Raw genomic sequence first — 27,099 nt, forward strand, 5'->3', positions numbered from 1 at the left:
TTGTTTATTCGAAGGTAAGACTTTGAGGGATGTTGACAGTGAGTAAAATTTGTAAAAAAGTTAAGGTCAATAACAACTTAGACATGCACTAACCCATACATGCATAAAATTCTTTAGGTGCCCTTTGTTCCCACCAAAACAGCTTTGAACCACTGGATCAAGGACACTGGGTTGTACTGTCGTGTCAGACATTAGGATTCTGGCAGTGGATCCTTTGGGTCCTGCTGTAATGGATCATCTTGTTTCTGTGGCTTGCATGGAAGCTGGATGCTGGATTTAGATGTTATCAGACTACAGAATGGCCAGTATTAGTTGTTATCAGTCCCATTCATATTGCTAATAGGCACACAATTATGTAGACATGTTTTGGTCCTGCAAAGAAGTACATATAGAATCTCTGCCAGTAAATGCCTAGTAAGCATGCAAATATCGCCTTTTTACAATATTGTTGACTCCTAGTGTGTTTTAACCCAAATTATGATTTTTTTTTCTAAACCTAGCTGAATACTTCAGATTCCTAAACCCAAGCATCAAGTAAGATTATCTCATCTATTTTATTTTTAGCCTATAGCACATTTAAACAACAGAAGATGACCAAAAGTTGTTCAGAGACAGGAACATTTATATTTCATGTTTCCAAAAAATCCAGTTTTGAAAAACATGAAAAGCTGAAATGTGTTTTTTCGCTGTGTCAAATATTTTTTACTGGAAGGTAAAAATCAAAGTTAGTAGTCATTAAAATCTCTTCAGAGTTTGCAGCTGGTGATGATTCATCTTTAAATCATGACACATTGCTCTACCCTACATAAGCTGTGTGTATGTTTGAAAGGTATCATTATCAGTATTGGTATTGGCAATACTGGCCGGTATTGGATTGATACCAAGTAAATCGCACAGCATTAATATTTACAATGTGTATGTATGGGTTGGTAACCACTTATAATGGCTCTTCAGTGGTCTTATACAACACTGATTTGGAATAACATCACCAAAAGTTACCTAGTAGAAGATGGTATTGTTACAGTTTCAATTCAGTTTTATTTATATAGCACCAGATCACAACAGCAGTTGCCTCAATGTGCTTTATATTGTAAGCTAAAGGCCTTAGAAGAATACCGAGAAAACCTGAACAATGAGACAACCCCCTGTGAGCAAACACTTTGGCGACAGTTGGAAGGAAAAACTCCCTATTAACAGGAAGAAGCCTCTGGCAGAACCAGGCTCAGGCCATCTGCCACAACCAGTGTTGGGAAGGTTACTTTTAAAATGTATTCCACTACAGAATACTGAATACATGTCCCAAAATGTATTCTGTAACGTATTCCGTTACGTTACTCAATGAGAGTAACGTATTCTGAATACTTTGGAATACTTAATATATTATCATGCTGTTTACAACTACATGAATGTCCTATTGCTGTGATTTATTACTGTTACTGAAGGTCCGCGGCTCGAAACGTAGTAAAGGGACCTCTGGCTAATACGTCGGGTTCGTGTCGGGCTGGTAGCGAAAACAGCTTTACTTTGTTGTCTGGGTCAACTTTGCTTGCGGGAGACAGAGAGGCGTTGAAAGGCTTCTCCAACGGAACTTATTTTTCCGGAGGAAAACACGAACACAGTGTACAGTTGAGTCTTAATAGCTTACTTACAGCTGGGCTCGTCAGGCACTCTTCTTGGCTGCTGTGGTTATTATTATATTTACAAGCTTCCAGCTCCCGTTTTTGCTCCGTGACAGCTCGGACTTTTCCTTTCTCTCCTCCCTCGCTCACAGACACATAACGGGTATGGTAGTCCATTCTCCCTGCAGCACGGACTACACTGCCCATCAGGCTACATGCTTTAGGGCCATGCCTGTAGCATTCTGCCTTTAGCTTAGCACAACAACAACAACAAAAAGCGCTCTCTCACCCAGGAAACACAGCAGAGAGAGCGTCACCCTGTAACCATGGCAACCGTAACGCTGCCGCCTGGAACAACAGAACGTAGCTGTCAAACAAACCCAAACAGTCCTGACCCGCGACAATATGAAACAGGGAAGTACCGCTGTGTATTCCATTTATTTCAACAAAGTAACTGTATTCTGAATACCACCTTTTTAAACGGTAACTGTAACGGAATACAGTTACTCATATTTTGTATTCTGAATACGTAACGGCGGTACATGTATTCCGTTACTCCCCAACACTGGCCACAACTAGTTGGGGTTGAGGGGAGGGAGACAGGCCGCTGTTGAGGTTGAACCAGAGACTAATAATAACTCAGTTGAGCAGTTATTCACTTCACCCATTTTAAGTCGCTTTGCTTAAAATGCAAGAAATAAGATCGTTCCATAGATGTCCCTCAAGAGCCTAAGTAAGTCTAACCTGCAAAATAAGGACACACACAAAAAGATCCCTGTGCAGTTAAACACCGCAAACCGTTTCTCTATGGACTCCTTCTTCCCCTCAAGGAGCGGCAAGAGACGATGTGTGCACACCCAGAGCGCAATATACAGGACATGGAGAGAGCTGAGTCTCCCGCTGATGCAAGCAAAAACAAGATGTTTACAGGTGAACTAGAAACTGTAAACTGGAGCAGGTCTCAGGTGTTTAGTCTAGAATCACTCCCTTTATTTTGGTAGGATTTAAATACATCTTTAATTTGCAGTTTAAAATATATTCTCACGTATTCCATCTTTTGTTTTTGTTTGTTTCAGGAAGTAACTTTAAAACCATATCTCAGTGTCACTGGTTTATGAACTCAAACTCAAAGAGTGCATGGTCATAGTAGTGTTGTAAATTTTCTTCTTATGTTTATTAACATGCAAACTTCTCTTTACAATTGCTAAACTGATAAAACATTCACATAATACAAGTAAAAGCATAGAAAATGCATCGTATGGGTTTCTTATAGTCTTAAAGAGTCAGTCCTATTCCGTCAGGTATTGATCTAAAGTCTTCTTGGTGATCCATCTGTATGGGTAACAGACCCAGAGTCATTTTCAGTGACTGTCCCTGCACCTTCATCCATGTCATTCACATTTGTCTCTGCACAGCAGTCTGTTTGATTGAGGAGACGCTCCAGCAGAGTGACACGCTGCTTTAGCCGTTGCTGAGTGTGTGTGTATTCATTGAGTAGGCGGGCAAACCGGGTCTGAAGGGTGTCCAAAGAGGACTCCAACCGTTCCACCTTCTCCTCTGTGTCCTCTTTCTGTAGCCCGCCACTCTGAGCGTTCTCATCCAGAAGACCCTCTTTCATCAGAATCTCCCGGCCCCTTTCCTCTAGCACGGTCTTAGCATCTGGATACTCAGTCACTGCCTCCATCAGGTCGTCCTTAGAGAGGCAGAAGAGGTCAGAGTAACCCAAGCTGCGGATGTTGGCTGTCCGACGATTTCCCATTTTACTACCTTTGATATTCAAAATGCTGATTTCACCAAAGCAGCTGCCAGCGGTGAGGAGAGCGTACTGTGTGACCCCATCATCAGCCACCACAGCCAGCTTCCCTTCTTTAATGATATACATTTCCTTACCAATGTCGCCCTTTCTGCAGATGTAGTCGCCTGGACTGAAGACCTGAGGGCGTAGTTTAAGCACAAGCTCCACCAGCAAACCTGCCTCACAGTCTTGAAAAATCCGTACTTTCTTCAGGGTCTCCAGGTGGACATTAATAGCAATCTCAGCCCGCAGCTTGTTTGGCAAATTCTTTAGCACTTCCTGTTCATCTACTGCTTTCTTGTTGGTCCAGAGGTAGTCAAACCATTTGATGACACGTGTCTCCAGTTCTCTGCTGACTTTGCGGAAGTGCATGTAGTGTTTGATGGCATCAATACGAGCTTGAAATTCGGCACGAGTGGCGTTCATGTTGGCAATCATAGAGCCGACATTTCCCACAATTGTAGCAAAGATTAATACCCCAACAAGAAAGTCAAAGACCACAAAAACGTACTCTTCATCTCGCACAGGGGCAGGCATCTCTCCAATGGTGGTAAGGGTAAGAGTCGACCAGTAGAGACAGTAGACATAACTCTGAGTCAAGGTGGAATGCCCGGGCTTAGAGATGTTTGGGAACACCCACGTATCTGATCCAAATCCCAAAGACTTGGATATAGCATAGTAGATGCAGGCATTCCAGTGAATGATGACCAGGATGTAAAGAACCAAGTTGCAGATGCGGAAGATGTTGGGGTAGTTGGTGCGCGTCTCTGTGCGGTCAAAGAATTCAAACATGCGTGGGAAGCGCAGCAGACGATTAAACCTGAGCTGTGGTGTATGGATGCCTGTGGAGATGTACCCCAGGTCAGTGGGCAGGATGGACAGCAAGTCAAGCTTAAACTGTAATGTACGGATGTAGCTGTCTCTTAGCTTGGCGTGGTCCTTCACCAGCAAACCTTGCTCCAGGAACCCTAAGAAAAATAAATAAAACTAGTGTTTAGCTTGGTGGTGGATGAAAAAGAATCAAATCAAGTTTTTATTTAACAGTTAAACTGGTAGATTAGATCCTGTCAGCTTTAATTTTAGAGTCTTTAAGCACATTGTTCTGTTTTTTTGAGCTGCATAATTTGATAAATCCAAGTGGCAATCTCTGGGTCTGAAGCTAATGCCTAAAGGCCCTTTCCACATAGGAAGTGGCATGGGATGTGCTGTACTGTGCTCTCAGACACATTCTTTACTGCACTGCACGATAATAGTTTCCTACTGTATCAGGCAAACCCCAGCACAGCTGGAAGCACCCAGGGAATACTGGCACGTGCCACATACTTTGTGGTGTGGTGTGACATACATTCTTGTGATCATATCAGTGCAGCTCATGCTGCTTCCTATGTGAAAGGGCTTTAATTGCACCAAACTGCATTTCCTCCAAAGGCCATAAGAGGCTAGCTCTAAAAATAGCCTTTTTATTCATATCACTGAACTAATGATATGGCTTTCTGCACAGTTAAAAATAATTAAAGCCCATTCAAGATACTGTGACACTGTTTTTTTCTCTTTTTACTAATAAAATGATATCAGTGCACAGGATAGTGTCTTTTGATGCACTTTGCTAACCAAGCTAGCATTAGCTAATAAATTAGCATGCAACATTCTTCCTCTACATGTGCTCCATGTAAAGTACCAAGCAGCAGATAAAGCTAGTGACTAGCTTAACTCTTTCCCTCTTGGACCATGACCAGGGGTAACTGTTATTGGGGTTTTTTTTTATGAACTCAGTTGGTTTCTGCCACATTTCAGGCCTGCTTCCACATCAGAAGTTAGAGGATGATCTCTGCCTATACGGCTAACTAGGGCTACCATTTGAAACACCTGGGACCTATTCTAATGTTTGCTAGACTTGTTTGACTTAGGTGTCAAAACTCATTATTAAGTGAAGCATTTAGCATGCTGATGGACAACATGTCGTGCCAAAAAGTGATTGGCCGTATTTAAACTACTGTAAATAATTTGTTAGCCTATAATATGTGAAATATGTGTCAAATGTATGCCTCATGAATGATATCAAGTCATCTAGAGCAAACATTAATCAGCATTCCTGTTACAAGTTAGAAGCCACACTCACTTTTTGGCAAAGTTCTTTATATATCCAGTTAAAAAAATCTTGTTGACATTAAAAATGTCTTTTTTAAGGTGATCTGCCCAAGAGGGTAGCAGACATTACAACAAGTATAACAATAATTTTGTAAACTAGATTGCTTATAATGTAGGTACAATAACACAGAGTCATAAAGATACTTGAAAAACAGGTACTTTTTACATTTTATATATAACCTCTTTCTAAATCCTGTTCATTAAAGTCTATTTACCAATATAGGTGTAGACTTTACATATAAAAAACACCTGTAAACACTGGAAATCACTTTTTGGCAGACAATCAGTTTTTGGCACAACACTAAAATAACAGAATTTAACAGTACATGGTGCTGTGTGTGTGCTGGAAACACACACACATTTTCACACACATTAATGGTTTTATGTCATCATGCATCCCTGATGTGTTCACAAGCCAATTTTAGCATAGGGTCATCTACTTGGTGATATTGTTATTTAGTGGATGTTGTAACTAAAATGTAAAGTTAGTTTGCATTTGATGTGTAAATAAAAGGAAGGTTTGAATTAGAAAGCTGAGAAAATACAAAATGAAAGCAAACACTGACTCATTCAACAGGGTGTACCAATTTTCAGCAGAGAGGAAACTATGCCATCTGAGTAATCTATAATTTAAGAAGGCCAGAAGCAGCATTTTTAGGTGGCTTACCTGTCCGGAGTCGAACACAGGTGTCTGTTATGTATAGAGCGTCAGAGAGGTAGTCCAGCACCAGCCAGCAGATGTAGTTGCTCACTTGTAGTTCGTCAAAGCATGCTCTGGAAATACATTTAAAAAGGATTTAGTGCTCTAGTCTAAGAAGTGAACACTACACTGTACACCCTCTGGAGGCTGCAGGGCCCCACTGACGCACACACTGTAGTGTTATTACCTTGCGACAACAAGGAACCAATTGTAGAGCACCGCTAAGGCAATAACAAATAACCAGCGGTAGTATGCGTCATCAGAGGGAGACACCACAAACAAATCCCACTTTTTCCTGTAAGCAAAAGGAGACTGTGATTATGACACTCAGCAAAAACTGTTAGTACACAACAACAGAGAGAAAAACAGCAATATAATGCATCACAACACAATAGCTATATAATCATTTTTTAACCGCTATATGAGACAGCTACTGTTTTTTGTAAATTTGACATCTTTCAGGTCATTTTAAAATATTGTGACGTTCCACTAAATGTAAAATATTTAAAGCTCAATTGATCTATCTTCTTTTCCTTACATAGCACCTTGCAGTAAACCTATATTTCAGCAAGGACAACATAAATTACAGCCTCAGCACTGAGCGGAATAAACACTGTCTGTAACTCTGGGTGTCTCTACAACTTAATAAGACCTTTCAAGGATTTATTTTAGCCATGAAGCAGAAAGTGTCGTCGTGATTTGTTCAAGTGTAACTCTGTACTTCTTATGCATGTACATGAAGGTGTACATAGTAAAGGTTCAGGGTGGCACCCGGGCATACCTAAAGATCCCTTTGGCATTGTTGCCATTGGCATCCAGTTGTGTGTTGCTGATGCGACTGGGGGCCGTTCTCAGCTCAGGGCCACGAAAGCGTTCCAGGAAAGAGTCTGGCCTCTCCTCCTCCTCCAAAAGACTCCTGTGTGCCCATTCCCGCAGTCTCACCACCAGGCTCACCAGTCTGACACACAAAAGGAACGCAACACCTCTGTCTCTGCATCTTTAGGCAGCTTTATATCTTAAAATCATGTCAAAATGCATCAGTTCAAACACAGTTAATATGATTAACAAATCAAATATGATTTGAGATCTCACTTTGTCTTTCTTTTTACATCTGTAGAACTGGAAAATCTTGAAAAGCCTGAATGAAAAAAGGGACTCTAAATTTGCCAGAAAAAAACTTCTTTAATATGTAATAAGAGCTACACAATAATCTTTCACCTGCTTGAATCAGTCCATTTGAAATTGCCGTACTATACTGACGTGCCACAGCTGAGTCATCACAGGTTTACCTTGAGATGGCTCCGGTCCTTTGAAAAGAATTTCTTGAATTGCCTCCATGAGGGTCGAGAGCAGCGACTCTTTGCAGCTCTGAGGATGTGTCATCACAGATCGATGGGACCCTAGTAGGAAAAAGTGACAGCCCAGCTTGTTTAAGTCATTACGAGAGCCCCTGTTTTGTGTCTCTGAACGAAACCTCAGAGAAAAACATCGTGAACATGAGGAAGTTCTCGTTACCTGCTGAGAATGCTCTCTGCTCTCTCGATTTCCTCCTCCAAGCTGGTCTTCACTGACAGATTGTGGGGAGACCGATCTCTCTCTGCCAGCTGGCCCGTCATCTTTAGATCTGACAGTGCGGACAAACACTAATATTAAAGACCCACTTACAGCCATTTAATCCATATTGTGGAGCGTTGGACATGCTCTCCTGCTTCAGTTACACTGTGGCAGGAGAGAAAAGTGTTTATGGTGCATGTCACAGATAATAGTCAGGGGACTGGGGGGGGTGGGGGACAATTGGGACTGTGGTAGACAGTCCCTAACCTAGCCCATCATACAGCAGGTGGTTGCTGTGGCGACTCATGAGAAATAAAAAGCTCAGTTTTATGGACGCAGCAGCACTTTAGATACACAATCAAAGTTCAGTTAAAGCACAAAAAGTCACATTAAGGCTGCTGTGACTCCCTGCAGCACAGACAGATGATGAGGTGCTTAGATGACTGTTACCATTGTGTGACTAATTGTTGGGTCATTAATGAAAACACACACACACACACAAAGCCATCCTGGAGCTCTGCGGATCAGTGAACCAGTCAGCTGCTTTCCCTCAGGAGCCACATCACTTAGGAAACCAGGCTGCTGAGAGAGCGCAAAGTGTGGCATGACATAACAGCACGATGGCTGCTGAGGCCACAAAGAGTGATAATTCACCCCTAAAGTCATCCAGCTGCCTGCCAGTCCACACTTTGTAACTTTACTAATGTGGAGATGAGACTTTTTTCCCTCTACTTTTGCAAATAATTATTAATTCCGCTTATTGAATATGTTACGCAACACAACTTTTTTCCACAGTGTTTCACAGCAAATGTAGATTACTAGGATCATAATAAAGTATATGCCAAACTGGCCTCAGCTTAAACATATCATCCTACCTTTAGTTTCCTTGAGTTAGTCCAAAAAAAATTAAATCCTCATGGTGACTTCACACAGGCACACCCAGATCTGGTCTTCCCCGGCCAATCCATCCTTTGTGCCTGCACCGTATGCAAGTCCTGGTCTCGCACCATTCTCGGTTGTGAGCCTCTTCTCGAAGAGCGCTCTCCTCACATGCGTGAGCACGTGGTCCACCTCATCCTCAGATGGGCTGAGTGCCGAGGAAGCAGGTAGGGGTGGGAGATGGAGGGTGTGGAAATCTTTCAAGTGGTTGAGAGCCTTGATGTCAGCATCAAACTGAAGAGTATTCTAGGAAAACCTTCCTTTCACCTTTTATTACTCAGGAGAATCATGAGAAACAGAACAAAAGAATGCAGCCAGTTCATCTGATTTATTTGATTTTCTTTATATATGTAGTCTGCCTGGTTCATATTCCCAGCATTTCTAAGTCTGACATTTTTTATATTTGCTTGACAGCTCATCAGCATTTGTAACATATCGACTTAATGACATATCATAACCCTTTTCGCTTGTGAGCCCTCTCATAAACACGATGATAACTTTACTTAAGCTCATTCATGTCTGAGCAGATGGGTCATTTTAACAGCCTGTTTGGCTCAAAGAGGTGTGTAGTACAAAAAAGGAAGATTAGCAGAAACAGAAACATGAATGAAAATAATGATTTGTGTAGTCAAGCTTATGCTGCTGCTCCTGCGCTGATTCCTACTATGAATTATCTCATTACATTACATATAATAAATGTGAGGAATTAAGTATATTTTGCTTACAATACCTTTGTACTAACATATGATTTTAGGGCTTTACACTTATATTTGTAGACTTACTGTGAAACTTTATCCATCCATCTATTCACTTCTGCTTATCCTTATCAGGGTCGTGGGGGGGTTGGGGCCTATCCCAGCTACCATAGAGTGAGAGGTGGGGAGCCAGGCTGTACCTTAGATATAAGGTATAACATTAACTTAGCCTCTTTTCTTTATGATCTAGGATGGGATCATTAGGATCTATGGGATCTTTATGATTATTGACAGTTTGATTTTGAGACTTTGACTTGAAATATTTTGCTTAATCTTCTCTTGTTGACAAAAAGTAACAAGAGCAGCGATGTTTAGAAGTCTAAACTTTCACCACAGGCACACTCTCTGCTGCAAATGGAGCTTGAAAACCCAGGCGATGGGGACCACATGAGACTTCTTCCTAATCATGCAGCTTTCCAACAGAGCCTGGCAGTTTCCGCTTTAATCAGATCCTCGAAAAATTTACTGGGAGTGAAGCCCAGAGGACTTTACATCTGACTAAGATTCAGCCCAGTGAACAGTAAACTTCAATCTGCCATTGCTATCTCTGTTGTACAACGAGATTGTTGATGGACTGTGAAGAGACATGAGTAAATACACAAACTGTAATCGCTTTTTTTTTCCTTTTACAGGTTTTTTTTTTTTAAACAGGTGGGGTATTTTATGGTGAAAAAAAGGGGAAGGACATAAAGTATGACAGTAGTAACATTAACGGAAGCTCAGATAAGAGGAAGGAGAAGCAGTAAAAAGAACAACAGGTATCTGATGTGAAAGAGGTGCTTGGAAACAAAGAACTTCCTCCTGATTGCTGCAAATCTCACACACTGGTGCAAAAAATGTTTCCGTCTAGATTATTTGCATTGCATTGTGTATGCGTTTTATTGTGTCTGAAAATAGATCGATTTGATTTCACAAAACAAAGGCTCTAATACACCGAAAGTACTCAGAGACTGTTTGGGCGTTTAAATGATAAAAGTCATACACTCAGTTTAAACATATTACATACAAGATACATACAGGATACATACAAGTGTTTTTAGATTTGTATGCATCCTCTTCTATGGTTACTTGTAACCATACCAACCACTTTTTGTTCATACCCTTCAAGATGATTGTTGAGCCAAGATGATCCATTTCTAGCAAGATGAATCCTGCACCATTAATTATACTTAATACTTCACCTTATGCAGATAAACTGATGTATTAACCATGTAAAAGACACAGACATGGTCACTAACAGTGCATTTAAATGATGCTCAGATGGCACTAAGGGGCCCAAAGTGTTTCAAGTAAAAAGTTGTTGGTATAATCCATACTTTCATATTGATAACACCAAATTCTGATTATACCTTCTGAATGGTGCAGCAGAAATCCAGACTCATGAGACCAGGCAACATTTTTCCAATCGTTCTATTTTCCAGTTTTGGTGAGCCGATGAGAATTATGGCTTAGTTTTTGTGTTCTTAGCTGAAAGGAGTGGCACCTTGTGTGGTCTTCTGCTGCTGTAGCCCAACTGCTTCAAGGTTAGACATGTTAGCCTTCAGACATGCAGGTATTTGTATTTAACAAGAAACTGAACAGGACATTTTTGTTGCTATGCAGATGATACCCAGCTTAATTTTTCCATGAAGTCAGTTAGGTAAACTACAGGCATGTCTTATAGACATTGAAGCCAGGATGACCTCTAAATTTCTGCTTTTAAATCCCCACAAAACTGAATTTATTGCACTCTGTCCTAAAAATCTTAGAGACATAATGTCTAACCAGAAGTCCCACTGTTGCTCATAGTGGGTTGTGTAGATGAGTGAGGTAGGTGTGTGAGGTTTCTTTCTAATATTGTAAGGACTTTATCTTACAATATAAAGTCCCTTGAAGTGACTGTTGTTGTGAATTAGTGCTATATAAATACAACTGAATTTTTATTTTGATCTACAAGTAACCAATCACAAAGCATCCACTTTGATCTGATGCTGTAAAGTGAAAACAAAATAGTAAATTTAATTTTTTAGAGAAAAGTGAAAGAGCTTAAAAGATGAACTTGTGGTCAGAAATAACCACGATCAAACATAAGACTGGTTTTCCAAGGCATATTTATTGTTGCATGTAAAGCCCTTCGGAATAGACATGAACACGAGACCAAATACAATCTGGCCATTGTCATAGAGTATCATAAAGCTACCTGGAATGAAGTTGCAATTTATATTTGGTAACAGTGAATACAAAAGGAAAGGAAAAACTCAAAGCATGAGTGCAAGTTGTCTTTGAGACAAGAAGGCACAGCAGAAGCCAGGAGAATCCAGTCAGCCTGCTCTTCATCCAACGTAACAGATACTTTAAAAAACAAAACAAAACAAACAAAACAAACAAAAACCCAATACAACTAAGACCAGAAACACCCAAAGAACAGCATTTACATCGCATAATGATCCCAATAAACAAACAAATGACGAGTACAAGAATACAGATAGCACATCACCATGGTCTTTACTATGATCAGACCTTATGGCTTCTGTATATGGATATGTAGATGTTTATGTTGCCAGTTAAGATGCCAGTTTAGGCCATGATTTTACTTCATCAAGTGAGAGGAAATGGGTTGTCTGACATGTGCTGCACTTAAACGCCTCTTCTCTTTTTATTCCCCCTCCCTCTTCCCAAACATTTACCAAGCATTTATTCATAACTATGGTATTTGGGAATGTGTTTTGCTTACTCAAGGCTATAATTTACTTATCAAGCTGAGTAAAAATATGTAAACAACCTTGCAGCTGCAAATAGGCACGCTCGCTTAAAAAACACAAAACAAAACAGCATTCTTACACGTTAAGAGTTCTGCATACTGAAACTGTAAAGATGATCAAAGTCTTTAGAAATTTTAGTTTTGCAGCCTCACTTTAAATAAGATGAAAGCACATTATTCTTCAGAAAACACCTCTATTAATCAGAAGATGCAGGGACACATGCAAATGTATGATTCTGACACACGAGAAAAAAAACTTAATTCCTTCAAATGGGGCAGCTCTCTCAAAATGCTAATGGCCTGTGGGTATGAGTAATTGTCACAATGATTCCAGCTAGTTAGACTCGTTTCATCCCCCGACCCATCAAGCAGGCAAAGACAGTCATCACCATTTTGGGCTTGACCTCCACGAGGTCTTCTGGGAGAGCGTAGACGCGGGCTCCAATCTTCCTCGCCATGGAAATGGCATATCTAGGGAGGACACAGACATGGTAAGTTGTATAAAAGCTGGTCACTCCTACTTACCAGTATATGGTCAAAAAGCTGCTTCTCTTTCTTTTTGTCCTTACTTGGCATTCTCCAGCTTGTCGTCTTCAGAGAGGTTGCCAGTTTTGATCAGATCATAGTCAATGCTGCCAGGCTGGATGGCGTCTATGAGTTCCAGTACTGCCAAACTGCTGCTGATCTCCCTGTCCTGATCGCCAAATAACACACAGATTAGGGCTCGACACACACATGGAGCCGTCTCAGCAAAATGAGACCCCACCCCTCCCCAACCGAATCACATGACTACATCTTTTTACACTGCTCAATGCTGACGAGGGCTGGTTTACATATGTAGAGATGTCACTTTACCTTAAAACTTGAAATCTTGGCTGATTTTCCAGCCTCTGCCAATGTTTTGTTCACCCAGCGTACAATGATGTCATCATTTACTTTCTCTCCATCACCAAGGTCCTCCAGTACATTCAGCGTATATCTGAAAGAGTAGAGAGGCAGCATATTTATTACAGGACTGAACAGAGAACTCCAGTTTTTAACTAAAAGACCAAAGACAAAAACATCAGGGAAGAATCTTTAACACTGGAATCGGCTATGGAAATGAATCACAAATATGAGGAATGTGCACACACACACCACTGTGTGCCGAGGCTGCCAACTACAACTACCAACTCTCCACAGTGGAAACAGTTTAAAGAAAACTACAGCAAATAAAGAGAACTATCACAATGAATCTGAAAATGAAGACTGTCAATTTAATACAAGTATATTAACTTTTACATTTACATTTCATTTGTCACTATTGATTCTGAAGTGCTTTTATACTATTTTTGTTATCATACATGCACTCTTAAGCTGGTGGATGCCCATATTAAACATAACCAAGGTTTCAAATGATGACATTAGCTTAATACACGTAATCCCCTGTGAGCTAAACCTCAGGCTTCTTAATTGGTCTCTTTTAGACTATTTTTTCTGCTCTAGAGCCCAGAAGTCCAGGCCACCCATTGTTCAAACCTTATGATTATGTGGGATAGCTGATCAGAAGGGAAAAAAAAGAAAAATTTTGGTTAGGCCTCAGTCACACAGGCCAGTCAGTGAACCCCTGGTAGCCTACAGTTGCTTGGGAAAAATGTGTATTCCTCGATTGGTTGCCGGCTGTTACCAGGTGAAGTCAGTCACAAAGAGCGCCTCTTCGTGATCTGCTTTGGGCGCTTGCAGATTGTTGTGGTCACCAATAGTTTGCATGAAGACACCACCTTATCTGCACACATCTACGCAAGCTCTGACCAAGTTCATCAAGCAACCTCCAGCAAACACTGGCAACCGATTGTGGAATGAGCATTTTTCCTTAGTGACTGATGGTTACCATGGGGTCAATGACTGTATGACTGGGGCATAGTGATCAATTTCACAGTGACTTCCAGCAACCTCCAGAAACCTCTTGCAGCCAGTCAAATACTCATTTTCCCCTAGCGACCAATGGTTCCCAAATGCTGTAAATGGGGATAAGAGGTCCCTTTAAAATATCATGGTACATAACTTTATAAGTCATATGTAGTACACATAGTATATGTAGTACATTAAATAATAAAGGTTGTTGATGCCACTTAAGGCTTAAAAACCAAAGTTTGCAATCTGTGTTACTGTAGAATGTAAATAATTCAGAAAATTTGTTCTTTTATATTTTTTAAGTGTTTAAAAATAAGTCAGCTAGACACAGAAATGTGCTATGCATGCTCAGCACGCCAGGCTGTAAACCTTTTCCTTATCTTGTTGACTACAAGAAAAGCAGAAACCCAAAAACAAAAGGAAGGAGGAACTTTCTACTTGATTCTATTCCTGAAATCAGACTGTGTTGTGTTTTTTGTACCTTCTCATCAACTGCCACACCAGTGCTAGAGTCAAGGTAGCATTGCCATCATTCAGGTCCTGCCCGCCGATGCCAACGAGGGAGAACTTGGCCGTTTTGCCCAGTTCCACTGCATAGTTACAATTCTCCAGCTGGAAAATATAAATTAAACAGTTGGAGAAAGCCAACATGTTTCTTCTTAAATCTAAAAGAATAAGGCCATTAGGTCTACCTTTTTCATGTTGGTTCCCAGTTTGGGGTATGGTGGCTTGTTGACCTTGTTGTTCCAGTCAACCGGCACTTTAATCTTATCATAGAGCTGAAGGATGACCAGGGCGTCCTGTAGGTCTCTGTAAGAATAGTGAGCATTGTAATTAATAATAAACATTAAAGAAGACAAAAAGAAGAAGCTAGTATCCCACTGATTTTTTGTTTCAGATGCCAGGAAGTTTACTGACCCATACAGGTGATTCACATGTGGGTTCACTCCCAGGGAGTTCATCCAGTTTCGGAACGTCCTCTCTTCTCTCGTCTCACCTGGACAGTACAGGATTGTGAGTCTTAAAGGACTTAATGATGAATATATGTAACTACACAAGTGAACAGTAAAGATTTTTGTAAATACAAATGTACTGACTAATGTATCCAGTATGTGCCAAAGCCAGGAGGGACTTGTTGTCATATTAAGGCTTATTTCTATGCTGCAGTACGCCCGTTAGTTGTTGTTTGTTAGCTATAACTTACATGTTTATGTTTGTGTTAGGCAGATGCTCTGACTATCTGGAGAAATCTAAATACAACCATGCTGTCAGCTAGATTCTTTCAAGCAGATTTTAAAAAATTAATTTTGGAGATTTCTCATGTTAATTTTCTGCTTTTCCATCAAAGATGGTTCCTGACTGTATCAAACTTTTTGTTTTACTCATTTACCCATAAATAACAGTAACAGAGAAATACTACAGATCCCTGGGGCCTCTTGTATCTTCCAATTTAGCTTACATTTGATTACCACCTCTGAACGTCTTGATAACCCACCTTCCAACAGTCCCCAGTCAATATCCTCATTCTCAGGTTTGGTCAGTGCTGGATATTTATTAAACAGATTGGCCACGAAAGCAAGGTTGAGTTTGGGGTTTCCACTGACAACGTCAGCTGGGGTGACAAACTGCCGACAGCCGAGTCTGTCAGCCTGCAGCAGCATGGCATCCGCCCTCTTCATGTCGTCTTTCTCCTGAACAACACACACACACACACTTGAGTCAGAGGCCCTGTACAGCTGCTGGCATGTGTTGGAGATGCTCAGCTGTGAGTGCTGACTGTCAGAGTGCTTACATTGATTCCTGCCATGTTGATGTCTATGCGTGGCTTATCCTCATCTGTGCCTTTTGGAGAGATTTGATTCAGAAGGTGGAAATAGGCTCTTGAATCCTGAATAAAGGAAAGCAAACAAACAAAGAAAATGTAGGTTCCTGCTATTGGACAAACAACAAAACCTACACTCATTTTAGTCTTATTGAAGGCAGCTTCACTCTGGGAAAGGTGATAATAAACTTGATATAATTTGAGAACAACTTCAACTGGGACAAAAACTGAACTTTAGAAGTGTATTTTAGAGGATCACATCGCTAAATGTTGAAATAATGAGAATTAATCAGAAACAAAAAAACAAATGCAGAGCTTGATAAAAATACATACGCATACAGGAGCATAACTGTATACATTCCTGCTTCATTTATGAAATAATCTGACAGTGCCTGTATAATAGTTAACAAATGCTGTACATCTGACGTAACGCCTGGTACCTTTCACCTGAATTACCTTACTAAAATGCATGTTGCCACAGAAAGACTGTGTCTTTTTCTTAATCCCTACATACACAGCTAAGCCTGAGACACTACCCACTCATTCCTATTTTTGGAAAAGATAAGTGGATATTTGGGTGAGTTTGTACAAACACAAACATGTGCTACCTGTCCAGGTGGGCTGACAGACGCCTGTGTTGGTAGACGTAGTTATTACCGGAGTGAAAAACAACTCAAAAATGGATTTAAAAAGCCCCGTGAAGAACCTTAAAAGCCACATTAAACCTGTAATATTATGTTCTAAAGTTTTGTTTAGTGTCCCTCTCTCTGCATCTACTATTTAGATGCAACAACTGGATTCAGTGCCAGTGAGTATACTCACTTTAATGTCAGAGCTGAAGTTGTTGATCTTCTTCTGGCCAGCATTTTCCAGGTGAAAGTTTGCCCAGCGTAACAGCAGTTCTTCTGGTGACAGCTTCATCAGGTCCTCGAGAGTTTCCCCATCCCTCAGCAATGCCGCCAGTGCTGTTCAGGAGCATTAATCATCACTTAAGCTGCTTGAAAACAGACCGGGGGAACAACAGGACTGAAGCGCATGTTATTTAATGCCCTGTACCTTCATTTCTGCTGAGCTCAATGTCAGCAAAGAGACCGATCTTGATGATCTGCCACAGCAGGCCCAACACCAGATGGGGCTTCCCTTCTCTCAGGTCTAAAGCACCGATGTTCACCACATGGCACCCAATAGCTGAAGCAGAGTTCAGGGCCAGGTTAAGATTCTCCTGTAAGGCACAAATTAACAGTTAAAAAACAAACAAACAAAAAAAAATTGCTAAAAAATGTGAGGAGGAAAAAAAGCACCATAAAAAAAAACTGACTGACCTGTATTGTGAAAGGAGTCAGCTTCTTCTTATTTATGGTCCTCTCATCAATCGTGTCAGGCACTGACAGGTTGATCATTTTGCTGTGCAAAGAGAGAAAAAAAACACAACAAACATTAACATGTCTGATGCATGTTGTTAAGGAGACAGAAATCCAAATGTTTATTGTCTTTAAAGCATCTGTGTTTGTGAATATTAAGCAACTTGGGGGTAAATATCTAACTTATCTAAATTTGTGGTACTTTTTTCAACTCTAACATAAATTCAAACACGTATTGTTTAACTTATTCTTGCTTTTATATTGTAGCAACATAACCTTAATTCTGATTTAACACTTAAAGACAAACTAACAATATCCTTTTATGCTGCAACTTAATTAGCTGTGTCAGAAATATGTTTAACTTGAAGTACTGTTACTTTATTACTTCAGAGCCATTGGTGTCAAAAACACTTAAGTAAAAGTAACCATATATTTTTTCAGTCTTATAAAATGAGCTTGAGTTAATGTAAAACTAATTTATGTTTAAACAGATTTTCATTCACTCATTGTACAGTATCAAAAACAAATAATTCAGCATGTAATAAACAAAATCATAGCTTTTGTTTGCCTGGCCACAAAAATGCAAATGAAGGGTGTGAAAGGTGGATATTAATTTGAACAAAGGTCCAACTCAGAAGCAAATGTGTGTGTGTGTGTGTGTGTGTGTATTGTTTTTTCTTTTTTTTTTTTTAAATATATGTTTTGGGATTTTTTTAGGCTTTACAGGGATAGAGCAGCACTCCGAGGCCCAGTGGCTTCAAGCCCGGGCATGCTGCATTAGCCTCATGGTGACAGGGTTGCCTGCTCAACCCAGGGAGCCACACCGGCACCTCAAACAGATTTTAAAAGTAGCCAATTCAAACAGTGAAGCATCATTTTGAGCTTTGACCAGTCCAGCTGCAATTCAGGCACAGACAACGTGATCTCTTTAGACCTCTCTATGTTGATATAAAAACTCATATTTTTAATATGAACAACCTTTAAAGCAGTGTTAGAGCTCAGTGAGGGACAGTAACAGGAGCACCCACCAGAGTACGATACCGTCTCCAACACACGTGAAGAGGGCATTTGTGTTGGGATCCATGGGCAGAACATGTTGGCAGTCAGGGTCTTTTTCCAGAGCGGTGTTGATCCAGTTCACAAAGGCATATCGCTCCTCCTCTATGAGGACAAACACACACAGGCAAAGTTAAAATCCAAACACCAACAAGGTAAGGTGAGTGGGCTGCTTATATCCACTAATTTCACTAGGTCACATTGTCTAATGTAGATTACTTCAGTGTTAAATGAAGCGCCTGCAAGTGAACTGCAGAGGGTACAAAGTCAACAGCTCATGACAAACACTGGCAGCAAACAGTGCCAATGAGATCAGGAATCTCTGACGTACCAGAGAACGAATGTTGTGTGCCTTCACTTGACAACTCAGACGTCCCTCCAATAGCCAGGATGCCTTCCTTTCTGTTGATGGCCTTGCGGAAAGACTTGGATATCTGGCCGGCCTTCAGTTCATCAACAATCTAAAATAACAGCAAAGAATGGTTAGAAATGACGAAGGCTGAAGGCTATGGGATGTTTGTGTTGCATTTAAAGACACTGATTTGGGATTATGTCGTAGAAATCTCAAAAAAAGTGGTGGAAATAATCCTAATTTATGAGAATTGGATTAGATAAGACACCATCACTTACCAGTACCTACAATGACTGACTCAGGATAACAGACCAATGACTGAAAGACACTTCCTTTGAATTACATTTGATTAAACAGGCATGTCAAACTACTGTATGAGTAGCTGGGCAAATTTACTAAAGATCATGTTCAGATCAGCTTCATGTTATTTATAATATGATTATTCTGGCAATTTCATTTGTAATTCAGCATTTTAATTTTATTTTGAATCAGAAATCATTTGGAAGGGTTTGGACCATTTTTGAATTTTGAATTTTTTTTTAATCAATAAAACTAATCAATGAATCAGAATCAATGAAGCAAACAATCTGTATTAAGTCATACTTCTGTGCAAAAAGTCTCAACCATCTTCTCCTGTGAGCCACCGTGGCAGCTCAGGTCGCTCGGCAGACACAGGAGATCTGCTGGAATTTCTCCTCAGTGGCACGAAAACATAACCCAACCTGCTGGCTACAGAGCTAAGAAGATATGGTGAGTATCTAGGCTAGTAGCTGAGGCTTTGACAGCATCAACAAGCTTTAAAGGTCGAGGGTGGCCTCGGGTTGATGAGATCATGACAGAAACAGCTACAGCATTTATTATCCTCCAAATTAAACACCCACATATTTAAACGTCATTTAATAATAATAATGGGAGCAATATGTGGTGACAGTTCTTCCTATGCAGCGTATCTTATCAGTAAATCGCAACATGGGAGAGAACTGAAACCAAGCTGCTTTGACAATATGTATTCAGTAGCAATGTATGTGATACTTCCTGCAGCCGGAGTTATCAGAGCTTCATCAGTGACCTCGCCTCCACAGCTGTCGGTGTGACCACAATGAGCTGCTGGGCAAACTAGCAGAAGGGCACAGGATGCTAGCTTGCACTTCCTATTCAGAGTAGGTGAACCGCAACAACACAATAGCAGCTTTGTGGAGGCTATTAATACTTTCAGCCACTTTTGCTCATTTTTTTTCATCTTTCTCACATAATGACATGTATGTCTATACATGTCATTATTATCTATACATGGACAGTGCTGGATTGCAGATCCCAGCTTTGCAGTACCATAAAAAAAAACCCTAATCAATCAGACTTGTGCCAGACTAGATGTTGGGAAGGCTCAATTGTAAAAAATGTGATGGCCAAAGAGCAACAGGGCCTTTTCTGTGAGTTTATATCCAAAGAAAAAGTGATTCTCTCGTATACATCACACTATGTCAGTGTCTTTGAACTGCCTTGTTCTAAATTAGACAGGAGCAATTAGACATTGCTCCTGTGAAGGATTAATTGTTTCTTCAGTTTATTTCACTTTCATACCATCACTTTCACATTCCTGCAGTATGCTTGTATGCTTGTATGCATTTGTGGCATGTGCATACTTCTCAGCTCTGCTGTTCATGTAGTTATTCTCAGATGGAGATACAAATTTACCCCCCCCCCCAAAAAAAAGGTGAAAAGTCATCAGGTCTGCTCAGAACGTACCGAGGTAAACTCGTTAAAGTTTAGCTTTTCATCATTGTCCGTATCGAGCTTCTGGATGAGCTCTCGAAGCCTGAATCCTGGCAGCGGATGGCCGATGTCTTTAAGAAGGTCACCAAGCTCTTGTTTAGAGATATTCCCATCTCCGTTCTTATCTATAAAAACACAGAAAGAATCATCAGATATGGCTACACCAGCAGGAACAATGACTGCAATAAAAAGAAAGATGACTTTTACTCACCGTAACTTTCAAATATCTGTCTTATCTCCTCCCTTTCTTCTTGTGTTAGCTTTGCAGACATTTTTCTGAGATTGACCTGAGGTGGTCAGTCAAAGAAAGGTGTGACTGTGGAGAGAGCAGAGTCACAACATCTTAAAAATAGTTTGGGAGGCAAACAGCATCTTTATCACTCGTGCAAAACTCACCCAGACTGCTGTCACTTTCTATGCATTCAACCAGCAAAGGGAGTGGCATCGACACACAGCAGATAAGTGAACCTTTTATTTTCTGTCAGGCCTAAAATAGCTTAATTTACCTATCGCTTTATCTTTTCCTTAATCAAAGTCACATCCTGTTAGTTTTATTGTATAGCAGCAAGCCCATTTTCCAATGAAACTACTAGATGAGTCAAGATGTGAGCAGCCTTTGGTTGACTAAATGATTACTCTTGAGTTACTATACTATACTATAATGAGCATCTTGTAAAATATAGATTTTTTTTAACTACAATGTTTTATTTTTATTGTATGCCTATACTACAAATCAAATCGACAAAGCAAGTTAAAACTTTTTACTGACAGCTGCAATAAAAAGGTGGGTACGACTGTGCATGGAGTTTGAAATAGACTCAAAAGACTCAAGCAGTTGGAAAGACTCAAAAGCCAGGGATCTCTAGACAAACGTGCAAATGTGAAAAATTTGTGGGGTGTTATCACCAAAATGCATCTGAAATTAAATGGATTGACCTACAAACAATGAGCAAAATGTGCAATCTGGGATTCCAGTGCCAATCACTACATGACTTAAGCACCTGTGATGAGCTCTGCACAATCACACATAGCAGTGCCCATGACAGGGACAGTTGACCTTAGCTTAGCACCTGCTACAGTGCACACAGGAGTCAAACCACACAAAGAACTGTTTGTAGTGAAGTGAAAACAAGAGGGCGAACTGTCCTGTGTCTGCTTTTCACCAATTTATTTATTCATTTTTAACCTCTTCCTCTTTGTGGTGAACTCTATCGCTCCCATTCCTGTTCAAGGTGACTTTTCAACCAATCAACATTTGATTAACAGATAGCACAGCAGCTGTCAAGCTACACACTGTTTGCTTTTTTGGACAATGAGCATGTTTCTATGACCTCCACATTGGCTCAATTCCTGCAATCTCCTCTTTCTGTGTAGCCAAACAGCTACACAAGGCATTTGAATTGTGTAGCTAACTTTAAGGAAGACCATAAAGTCTCTTGGGTCTATGGTCTATGTTTTGTGGTAGGTCATCAGATATCCCGTTCAAATTTACTAATAATTATAAATATGAATTACTGTCAGGTGAAAGTTGGTGGTTCTAACCACCTATTTCTGTTTACCTGCATGCACCCAAATCCCACTCAATAGCACTGGTCAATATTATTTGAGCAAAAAGTGGAACTTAGAACAGGAACACCAAACGCTTAACCCTTGTCTACAGTTCCTGCATATTCAAACCCATGGCGGTTTCATAGAGATAAAAAAAAGAAGAAAAGAGACTGCAGTGTGCTGATAGGTTAGCTCAAACCCATCGAATATTAGATGAACGTTAGCGAGTGGCACGCCACGGGCAAGGCCAGATGGAAATCTGTTTAAACAGCCAGAGCAAATGAAACATGACCCGTCAGGTTCGTCTGGTTCAAAGGTTAACTACTCAAGTCACGGATCGACCACGAGTCAGTGAGAATCTGTCTCGAGAGCTACTTTGCTTGACAAAAACCACTGCTTCCCATTCTCCTCTGAGGCAAAGGAACTATTGGGAAAAAAAGGCACTGAAAATAAGGAATTTCTGTCAGCACCCCCTTCCTGTTCAGTAGCTGCAAAGGAATGCAGGAGGCCTGGACTGAGTGAGCTCCACTTACAGAGAGGTGAGCTCCCTCGCTCTCCAAGGCTAAACTGGTATGATGGCATTCCTCTCCAACACGAGGGTTGAGAAAACAAAAAGTGGTTAACAAAAGAGCAAAGATTTTTCCAGATAGAAAAGTGTTCCCTTCTTCCTCCCAGACTTAAAGTTACAGATGTGCGATCATCACATTTGTCAGAAACCCTGGGCAAGGCAACGCCTGGTTTCCCCAACAAAACATATAAAAATAGCAGAAGGAATAGTGGAATTTGTGCCTGAACGTCTCTGAGTGAACTGAGCCATCTTTCTACCCTCAGCAGCATCCCAGACAGCTGAGCAGACAGTGAACCAAAGTTTGCATCTGCTATTAATAGTCACGAAAGGTGACTCATCAGTAGCCACAAGGCATCAGAGACGTGATGCAGTTCCCATAAAGCTATAGATATAAAACAAAGTGACAAATTAAAAACACACAGCCCTGCAAAAACAAGAAAGACTTGCCCAAAAAAGTCCTTCAGACAAAATTACATAATTTCGAAAACTAGGTGACGGTAAGGGATTTGTCACTTTAATGAGCCACATCACAAACACAAATCATTTTAAAAGACTTACCATAAATCAGAGAGACGAGTGTGTTTTCCTTCAACAAAGCAACCTCAAATCAGGCTGAGCACAAACTCCCCACTCAACTATTAGGAAAATGCCAATTCCAGCACTGCTATATTTAACTTTTCTCCAAAAAGGATGTGAAATGTGGCCGGTTGAGTCGGGCCTGCTGCAAGAAGGGCCCACAAACATTACCTCACTCGCTCACTTGTCACACCCTCAACAGGAGGCGGAGTGACAACAGAAGAAGGGCACGAGTACGTGGAGCAAGGGCACAGATGGCAATGGACAAATGTGAGATGCACGGAAGAATAGAGTGTTTGTAATCACCGTAGCAAAGCTGTGTCCATAAATCTTGTGTTACACTAGAGAGTAGAGTTCAGAGCGGCTGGTTTCCAAAGACGGTTGTGCTCTTTGACAGCTGCACATGTGTTTGCGTGCGTGCGTGCGTGCGTGCGTGTGTGTGTGTGTGTGTGTGTGTGTGTGTGTGTGTGGTGCGCTGAAAAAAAACTACAAAAAAATAAATAAATTCTAAAAAATCCTGTGCTTTAACATTGAAAGCAACATCAGCCTCCTAAATGGATGTCTGCCTAAAAGCACATCAATACCTCTGATAGAGCACATTATTAAGAGGTCAGTCTTTGGCTATAGTACAAAGAGGATGACACAGGAGCGCCATAGCTATATACTTTTCACCAATTAAAAAAGCAACCAAACAACCAAAATAAATATCCTAAAATGCAAGATTTGGTAGCTCCAGCTGAAATTAAGCTGGACTGAAACAAATGCTCATCTGTACAGATCTGCAGTCATGCTAGTCATGTGATACCCAGCAGCAGCAAAACAAGCATAACTGGACTTGTTTTGTAGGCTTTAAGACGTCTAACCCCACTCCGTTCAAGAAGCTCTCTCGGTTCCTAGCTCATTTTACAACTGGATATCACAAATACACACACACAAATGGACACACACACTTCTTTCCCAGCAGCGGCTTTAATTGTTGAGCCAAAAACAGCACATTGACGCCATTTACAATCGCCTTTGATGAATCTTTCACTCAATTTAAAGCCGAGGGCTGCTCCCACATGGCTGAATTAAATGTGCAGAGCTGAGGCGACACACCCCGCCCCACCAGTGTTTCATCCACAGTTACGTGGGAAATGTGAGGCACACAAATAGATTGGGCACCCTTCCCAAATGTGGTTAAGTTCAATAAGCACACACCCAACACGGTCTGCAAGAACATGGGGCGTTTTTTTTTGTTTTTTTTTTACTCACAATCTTGTGCAGATGTGAAGCTAACTGACTCATGAGCAGAAAGCCAGTCTGTAGGGCCAGCCCTTTATTTCCTGTTCAGGCTGCTGGGACGAGATAAGCATGGCAGTACTGACAGGTAAGGAGGGAAGTGATGACAACAAATTGTTTGCGGAGTTTACTCTACTTTGACATCATGTACAGCTGCGAGTGTAACACCCTGGGCTGGGTTAAAGTGGTATTATAAAAGCCTTAAAAGCCAGGCCATGGAGTGAATCATCATGGAAACATTCAAATGAAATGACAGCAACCACCTAGCCTTTACAATCTGCTCTCTATAGCGTACCACTGTTGGCCAAATGAAAGCATGTAGCTTTACTAAATGATGAAGGAAGTCTAAAAGGGGTTAGTACGGGAGTCCATACAGACAGAGGTGCTGCCGAATCAGCTGGGTTAGCTTGTTACTCCTACAGGTAAGCAGCCACACCTACACCTATGCTATTATTCAACAAAAGCCTTGAATACCATTATCCTTTATAGGCATGGCACATTCACAGTACTACAAAAGGCACAGCAACCGTAAAAAATACCACTGACATTGCATCCGATTGCTTCAAAAACCACGTTAATAAGCTGGAGCCTTTAAAAAATGGAAAACATTAATGACTCATTGCATTAATATTCTCTGGTGCATTTGCTGTAGTATTAATTAAAGTTGGCACATGATTTATTTAAAATGACTCGGCATTCTAGCATAGCAATGCATTGTTTTAATTGTTTTAATGTTCAGAAACATCCATCAGCATGTGCAATAAAAAAAGAAAGTTTCTGAATAAAGAAAGAAGTGCAGCTAAAGAGTAACCTGATCACTTTTACTGACTTGCAGAACAAGTGACCGTTCCCATAGATCCTGATGGTGCAAAAAAGTGGGAAAACCTGTTCACTCGCACAGGTGTGAGCCCGGCTGGAAGCACAAGGTTTTTTTAAAGATACACCACCCATCCACCATCTCCAAGGTCTGGTTTGAGAGACAGCAGCGCGCACATGTAATGTCTGTGCTTTTAAATAACACATACAGTAGGCGCTCTTATACTTCCACAGCATGAGCAAGGGAAAATTACACTTTACCTCAGCTATTTTGTGGAGCATAGCCTACATACCAGTACATTCATGGGCAATCTAACCACACCAGTCAGGTTACAGTCAAAATGACATCCAGCATTTTTTCTTTCCCCACAAAGGAAATGCAATCATCACATTCACTGGTGCTGACAATACGAGCACAGCCAACAATGTATGAATCATGTTTATGAATTAAACACCTCTCGTCTCCTGCATCCTCATATCCTGCCATACAAGTGAAACAAGATTTTAGGGAAGGCCAGACCCTGTATTCACAACACGCTTTATGTTCAAAGTCACAACATTTATGAAGTTAAAATACGGGCTTCTCTGACATTATCAGCCGACCTTGCCGCTCAGCCGTGTCCTAACAGTGATCCAGAATTGGAATCCCAGATGTAAGTGAGCGCTGCAGCTCCAGATGGGCTCCAGGAAAAATCTGGTAAATCGCTCAAGGCAGTAAACAAGTTTACATAGACCACTGTTCAACACACACACAGACACAGACAAAAAGCCACTTTGTGCATAAGCAAGCTGTCTTATTTTGGTGTGGAAACATTAGTCAGGCTTACCAGCACAGACCATATGAAAACAATGCTTTTTCAAGGATCAGCTACGCTAACTCTTGCACAGTGAGTGCAAAGGAGTCATAGACGTTTACAGTTCATTGGCAAAGAGTCAGACCTTTGCAAAAAATAACCCACAAACAGACACACACACACACAGAGGAGAAACATTCAGCAAAGTAAAGAACACTGAGCAGAGAGATGTGTTACACAACATTTATTTACAGACTCTTTGTGATATTGTTTTCTGGTATGTGGCTTTTATATGCTAACTTGGTGCAGCGGGAAGATTAAAAAGAAAACTTAAAAGAAATAGTGCAGGCTCCACCTATACTTCCTCCGGTGAGAGGCGGTGTGATGAAGGAACAAACCTGCTTCTGTCTAACTTGACTTTTCCCGTGGGATTTTACATATTCAAAAAATATTAAATAGCCTGCATCTACAAAAATAAAAAATAAATAAATATGCGATCCTCGTGTATAAATGCGATGCATAGTTACACAATGAAACTAGTATATGTATACTACGTCTTTCAGGAGTAGTTACTTTTTCCAAAAGTTATGTGGTCATAATTAAGGAGTGAAAGAGTGCAATATTTCAACATTTTCAGACTCGTTCAGCTCCGTGAGGATGAACGGGTTACACTAAAGGTGTAGCTAGAGCTAGCCGGCTAGCGACAGACATGTAAGTTTCATAGGCAGGAAACTACCCCTGCGTACTCCAGCAAACCCATCCCTACAAACAGAGGATAACAGGGAAGAAAGCTTGGGACAAAGGATGTTGTTTTGATAAACAAAACTGATATAAACTCTATCTGTAAGTAGGTGCTGGTCTAGAACTTGTCAGGAAATTGGTACTTACTGTTGGTGCGCCTTAAATTCCAGACAGCGTCCAGTTTGCAGTCCTGCCTCCTCCACGTAGAGACAAAAGTAGACAGCAGGAATGCTCGCCCGCCCTTCGTGACGTCACCAAACAGGCGGTG

At 40.8% G+C, this 27,099-nt stretch overlaps 2 protein-coding genes across 3 annotated transcripts; both read right to left on the reverse strand.

The window, feature by feature from the left end:
• Window positions 1-2,716: 2,716 nt before the first annotated feature.
• Window positions 2,717-8,799, reverse strand: cnga2b (cyclic nucleotide gated channel subunit alpha 2b). The gene is made up of 7 exons (XM_031752460.2): window positions 8,692-8,799; window positions 7,778-7,886; window positions 7,552-7,662; window positions 7,044-7,220; window positions 6,450-6,557; window positions 6,230-6,336; window positions 2,717-4,382 (listed from the first exon to the last, which is right to left on the reverse strand). The coding sequence occupies exons 2-7, from the start codon at window positions 7,876-7,878 to the stop codon at window positions 2,929-2,931; spliced, it is 2,058 nt and encodes a 685-aa protein (XP_031608320.1). The 5' UTR covers window positions 7,879-7,886; window positions 8,692-8,799; the 3' UTR covers window positions 2,717-2,928.
• Window positions 8,800-11,582: 2,783 nt separating this feature from the next.
• Window positions 11,583-27,099, reverse strand: pls3 (plastin 3 (T isoform)). Of its 2 annotated transcripts, none has more exons than XM_031752476.2 (16): window positions 26,979-27,099; window positions 20,719-20,823; window positions 20,481-20,632; window positions 18,714-18,843; window positions 18,355-18,487; window positions 17,288-17,369; window positions 17,022-17,187; window positions 16,788-16,930; window positions 15,936-16,031; window positions 15,639-15,834; window positions 15,062-15,140; window positions 14,836-14,953; window positions 14,625-14,755; window positions 13,106-13,229; window positions 12,820-12,944; window positions 11,583-12,721 (listed from the first exon to the last, which is right to left on the reverse strand). In XM_031752476.2, the coding sequence occupies exons 2-16, from the start codon at window positions 20,777-20,779 to the stop codon at window positions 12,589-12,591; spliced, it is 1,869 nt and encodes a 622-aa protein (XP_031608336.1). In that variant the 5' UTR covers window positions 20,780-20,823; window positions 26,979-27,099; the 3' UTR covers window positions 11,583-12,588. The 2 variants fall into 2 exon arrangements, with proteins under 2 accessions (XP_031608336.1, XP_039474417.1); XM_039618483.1 differs by lacking the exon at window positions 26,979-27,099 and adding an exon at window positions 23,182-23,298.

The sequence above is a fragment of the Oreochromis aureus genome, linkage group 10 (assembly GCF_013358895.1).
Source record: "Oreochromis aureus strain Israel breed Guangdong linkage group 10, ZZ_aureus, whole genome shotgun sequence".
Lineage (NCBI taxonomy): Eukaryota > Metazoa > Chordata > Actinopteri > Cichliformes > Cichlidae > Oreochromis > Oreochromis aureus.